Source organism: Sminthopsis crassicaudata, chromosome 4 (assembly GCF_048593235.1).
Source record: "Sminthopsis crassicaudata isolate SCR6 chromosome 4, ASM4859323v1, whole genome shotgun sequence".
Lineage (NCBI taxonomy): Eukaryota > Metazoa > Chordata > Mammalia > Dasyuromorphia > Dasyuridae > Sminthopsis > Sminthopsis crassicaudata.
In genome coordinates, this window is record NC_133620.1 from 450,039,454 (window position 1) to 450,045,453 (window position 6,000).

At 38.7% G+C, this 6,000-nt stretch overlaps 1 protein-coding gene across 12 annotated transcripts in view; it reads right to left on the minus strand.

Moving 5' to 3' along the window:
* Positions 1-6,000, minus strand: part of LOC141540057 (neurofibromin) — a 205,592-nt gene that overhangs the window by 120,916 nt on the left and 78,676 nt on the right. For 8 of the 12 annotated variants that reach the window (XM_074263645.1, XM_074263644.1, XM_074263650.1 and 5 more), the window contains 2 exons: positions 1,512-1,643; positions 652-696 (listed from right to left, as the gene is read on the minus strand). In XM_074263645.1, coding sequence (XP_074119746.1) covers positions 652-696; positions 1,512-1,643 — 177 coding nt within the window. The remainder of the gene's footprint in view (positions 1-651; positions 697-1,511; positions 1,644-6,000) is intronic. The other 4 variants (XM_074263652.1, XM_074263649.1, XM_074263648.1 and 1 more) reach the window with 1 other exon arrangement.

The window sequence follows — 6,000 nt, forward strand, 5'->3', positions numbered from 1 at the left end:
AGGCATTAGAATAGAAGATAGTTCCCATTAGAAGATAGATCCAAAGAAATGTCACTTCCTAAGAAATCTTTAAAATGTAAAAAAGAAAAGAAAAGCAGAAGGCCCAAGTGGGCCTCTAGGCACTTACCTCTAATGTTGTAACTGGAGGGAAATTTCTTTTTCAACTTTTAAAACTTTTGCTACTTAAAAAAATGAACTACAAACTATTTCAGTGTTAAAGTCTATGTAATAAATTAAATCTCTAGTTTAGATTTTTTTTAGTATGTTTAAAAATCTATAATAATGAAAACATCAGGTTGTTACTCTCTTTGCTAGAATTTTAGCACACCTAGACACAATTCCAAACTATAATTGTTAGCACAAAATTTTTCTATCTGAACATGCAGAGTGTGTACTTCAGGAACTCCTGACAAACACTGATAATTGAATAAATATGAGCTATGATTATGTAAAATCACCAGTTTTTTTGGTTATGAGAATTCTGGAAAACAAAGCATGGCAAAAGGGAAGCAATTTAATCACTACAGCAAACACTACGTGAGGTCATGCTCTATTTTCCACATGAAATGGTATGACTGGAGCAGTCACTCCACACAGAGCCGTCAAGAAGACGGGGACTTTTCTGTGGTAGTCACAGTGGGTCATACTTACAGCCACAGAAGCCCACTGCCACGCAAAACAGTGACTGGCTGGCATCTGATCATGTGAGCGACAGCAGCCAATCAGAACAGAAAATAAGAAGCAAAAAACAAAGCACCACCAATCAATGTTGAGAGTTGCTATGGATAAACCCTTCCTAGACACAAATACTAAGAATGTGTGACACAATCTTACAATTGTCTGTTCAGGTTGGTCCAATAAAATACTTTAAACTCCTTTTTAAAAGGGAAAGCGGAGCTGCGACTGTATATTTTAGCTTTGCTAGTACATAAGGCACTGTCTTTAACATAACCAAACTTCATATCCAACAGTGCCTATCAATTAATAATCCTGCAAAAATACTAAGCTAAAAAACAGCATTTGAAATTTACCAAAAACTTAATAAGAAATATTATCCTATAAAAAATTTTACCTTTTTTCTTGCACAGAAACACTTTTATCTAGTAGGCAAAATCCCATGTAACGAGGCATACAATTTTAACTGGTCTATTACCTACAACTTGTCTTCCTTTTCTACTTCTCAAAATATAGTCTCAAAAAATAAAATAAAATTTAAGGCCACCCTGTATTTATAGTCAAAAGGCCTAATCAGTCATTAAGAGGACACACAGCACTCCATAAAGATGATGTAAGATCCTTAATTCTAAACCCTTCAAAGTAGCAGGAAACACTCCTGAGTAATAAGGATTCTTCATCAGTGAGTACTGCAGGGTACGCAAAGCACAGAAGGGATTGGGGCCCACTCAATTAGTTTGGTCAAGTTGGTGAATAAGAACAGTGGGAATGGAATGAAGACACTGACAATGAAGGGTACAATGGGGGAAGAGGCTCCACCTTTGGTTTCATCTTACCGGCGCCATTCGTATCGCGGGGTGAGGCCCACAGCCCTGCACGGCCTTGTGAAGCGTTTCACCGAACATGTTTCGAAGTTCCACAGAATGGCAATACACAGCATCAATCTTGGGCCACCAATCCAGGGCGGACTAGAAAAAAAGCCAGACCATAAGAAAGGAAGAGTATCAGTACGAAAATAAACATCTCTCTTGATGTAACGAGAAATTTCTTCTAGCTCTAAACTCATATAGGCTAAAATATGTCAAGAAATTGTTTTAGACCATGCAAAAAACACACCGTAATTTCCAGTCTTCAAATATGTCCTTCAACCACTAATTTATAGCTATTTTGTATTGTGCTCAAGAGCAGAGACTAATTAACAGAACAATTTATAAACAAAAGTAGAAAAAGTGCTCACCCCAATGTGTGAGATTTGTATATCTAGACAACTAGCTAATCTGAAAACTAAAGAGCCTTTTATAGGGCTACTTCTGAAGGTGATCCAATTACAGAGGAGAAAAGTTTCACGATTTAGGTAATACAGATTAAGTTCTTGCCCTAATTAAAACTATTTAATGAAAGCTAAAAAAAAAATAATAATAATAAGTCATGATAAATTAAGATAAATTACGGTGGTTCGATACTTTTACAGTTATATGGGGAGCAGCTATGTGTAGATTCCCCAAATAAGAACAAAGATATTTACAACAATGTTAGTAAATGAAATAAAATTATTAGTAAATTCATGATTTTAAATGTATAAGCAAAAATGGACAAGAAACATGAAAGACTAACAATCACCATAAACAAACACGTAAATTAGTTCAAACAAAATATTTTATTCAATGGAAATTCAAAACTAAATGCAATTCTATTCTAATTAAACATTCCATTTGGATTTTAAAATGTTTTTAAAATTCCCATTTCACTTAAAAGTTGACACTTTAATTTTATTCAAAACAAATGTAGAAATGTTGCATTAGTATTAATGAAAAACTAATTATGAAACTATAAAATACAAAACTTACATAATCATGGAAGAAGTAAACAGAATAAATCCAACTTAAATAGAAATATTCCATGGTGTTGCTATCAATTTATTGAAAAACAATGACAAATTTTGAGAGTGTTGCTATAGGAGATTGTTAGTGGTCTAATAGTGAATGAAGGACAATATATGGGCTCCAGATTTACACTTCTTTTTCCTAGGGAAAAATCAACTGCCCAGTCTTGTATCTTAATACCCAATAGTTTTCAATTATTTGACTCACTAGATATTACTATATGAGAAGGAAGAAGTCAGAGGACTGAGTTACTATTTTAAATTAGGTTTTGATTCTGGATAAAAACCTATATGAACAAAGACAAAATACCAAATTTTAGCTTTTTAAAACTTACACAATTTACTATACTTACACAGCTGGGATCTTATACCCTACCTAGATGGTAAAAAGCATCTAAGGCTAATTTTGAACTATGCAGCTGTGAGAGGGAATAACATATTTTTGGACTACTTGGCTGTTTGCAAATTTCCTGCCACATTGGAAACAGGTACCAATTTGTAAAGTGCAAAGTGTAAAGTGGCTCACTCCCAACAGATTATCAACTGGACATTCTGCAGTCTGAAAATATAACTTCTTCAAATTTGGATAATCTGGGTATTGCACTGAGATGAAGTACCAGAAACAAATTTTTTTTTCCATTTGCTTTTCTTTTTTCTAAAGCAGATTGCATTAAATAATTCAAAGTATAAGGGTCCAATAATTCAAAGTATAAGGGTCCTAAAAGGTATCTAGCACATATTGCCAGATGATCAAAAACCTCCACATTCTTCATGTTGCCAAAGGATGCTGTCTCTGTATAATAAAACCTTACGTGAATCACTAAGTTTTTAAAAAATGCTATGATTTAAATATGCAAAAAAATGATAATTAATATAAGATTTCCAGTCATATATCTGGTAAGATGTAGCTTAGAATAGTCCTTTGAAGCTCATTCTTGGCAGTATGTGCCCCACTTGAATACAGTGCTCCACTCGTGAGGTCAAAGTCCTATGGGGCCGACTTTGGACTGTAGGCCTGAGAAGACCACATTTTTTCCAATACCAGACTCCCTAGGTGACCCCTCTCCCTCCCCAGCTCTTTGGTCAACCTCAAAGTCCTTCCTCTAATGCCGGCCCTGCTGGTCATGTGATGGCCGGGGGATACAGTGGGACGCACCACAGATGGAAAATCAGGCAACTGCACCCTTGGACAAGTCACAGAATGCCCCACCTGGCTCAAAATATATGAGCAATCATCTGCCTGGCCTCCAGGTTTACTAAGAAGACAGAAGCAATCTAGGAAGTCCCTCATCTCCCCCATCCTACTCTGTTCTGGCTGCCCCATCCTGCCCTTGCTTCCTCAGTCTCCTGGTGTTCCAATGATCTGCTCCTCTCTTGCCCACTCCAGGTCCTGACTCTAGCGATCAATCAGGATCAAAGTGCCACAATGCCAATAAAAAACCAAAACAAAAAAACTTGCCTATTCCCAATGTGCAATTCCTTACTTCCTTCTCAATGTGCTTTCCCCTTCCTCTTCCTGCCATCCTGATTAAATCGATCTAAGTTCACCAATGATCTAATCACCACCATCTTCCAGTAGCAACTCTACAACCCTCATTTCCCTTAGCCCTACATGGTGTAATCCTGCTGACTACACATCCTGATTAAAGGATTAGCGGTGGAAGGGAAATTTAAGAGCTTACGCTAGGTCAATGTCCTCATTTTACAGATAAGGAAAATGAGTCTCAGACAGGTTCAAGTGCTTTGAGCAATTTGACCACGAGAGGTAGCAACACCAAGACTTGAATCCAATTCTAATACCAAATCCAATGTCCATTCCATTCCACTACAATACTACTACTAAACAAGCATCTCTTGAATTAAATTGAAGATATTCAGATTATAAAAATAAACAATGCTTAACAAAGTAGTGGCTTAAAATATGGTGATAAAGCCTATATTTTTACTCAAATGAAGCCTAATTTTCATATAAACTAAAAGCCTAAGGAAACAATCTCTTTAGACTCCCCTATTTCTCTACATAGCTCCTGGAGAAAAAGAAAAATTTAAGTGGGCTAATAAGTTTATAATGTGATATTATAGTATGCGTGTGTGTGTGTGTGTATGAGAGAGAGAAAGACAGAGGGACAAAAAGGTGAAGAAAGAGATCAAGAAAAACACAGAGACAGAGATATAGAAAGATGGGAGAGGAGAGGAGAGAGAGATAGTGAGGAGGAACAGGGAAGGGGAAGGGAGAGAAGGAGGAAAGGAAGGAGAGAAGGAAAGAGGAAAGGAGAGAAGAAAAGAAGGAAGGAAGGGAAGGAAGGAAGGGAAGGAAGGGAGGAAAGAAAGGGAGAGAAGGGAGGGAAGGGAGAGAGGGAGGGGAAGGGAGGGAAGGGAGAGAGGGAGGAAGGGAGGAGAGGGAGAGAGGGAGGGAAGGGAGGGAAGGGGAGAGAGGGAGGGAGGGAAGGGAAGGAAAAAAGGGAGGGAGGGAAGGGAAGGAAAAAAGAGAGGGAGGGAAGGGAAGGAAAAAAGAGAGGGAGGGGAAGGGGAAGGAAGAGAGGGAGGGAGGAAAGGGAGGGAAGGGAGGAAAGGGAGGGAAGGAGGGAAGGGAGGGAAGAAAGGGAGGGAAGAGTAGGAAGGGAGGGAAGGAGGGAGGGGAGGGAGGGAAGGGAAGGAGGGAGGAAGGAGACACAGACAGAGAAACAGAGAGATTAACTCTCATTCCCCTCTTTGGATTCAGAAGTTTTCCACCCACTACTGGCTCCCTTGCTAGCTTTCTCTTTAACCTAATTTTTTTTTTTTTTTTTTTTTGATTGTTAACTGACTGCATTTTGTTTTCTTCCTGACCTGTCATGACAATTGCTTGCCAAGGTTCCATCCTTGGCTTTCTTTTCTCTATATACCATCTCCCCTAGCAACCAGAAAATCTCCAACCCCGGTCATGCTCCTAAGCTCCAGCCCTGCATCACAAGCTGTCTCCAGGATTTCTTAACAGAGTCTAGCTTTCCAATATCCCAAACCAAGCTGATCCTAGTTCTTCCTAAACCTGCCTCTTCTGATATCAGTGGTTCCTGTTATTCATCTACCCTCCCATTTCTCCTCCCTATCTGTTCCCTTATATCTGAGTGGTTTCCCAAGGCCAGGACCTTCTACTTGCTCACTTCCTCTCATATCCATCTCCTTGCTTTATTCCCACACCCAGTACTCTATTACAAGTCAGTACCAATTACCTAATCTCTTCCAAAAGCTTAAATGATCTTCCCACTTAATCTCCCCTTCCACACCCTGGCATAGTACTGCCACACACATATGGAAGAAAACTCTGAAAAGCAATGTGCTGAGCAGAGTCAAACTCCTGGCTTGGAATTCCAGGCCTTGGAACCCTCCTATTTTTCCAGCTTTCAACTATAACTCTCTTCCATGTCCATCCAAAGTACATAACCTGCCACCTTGTAACCATT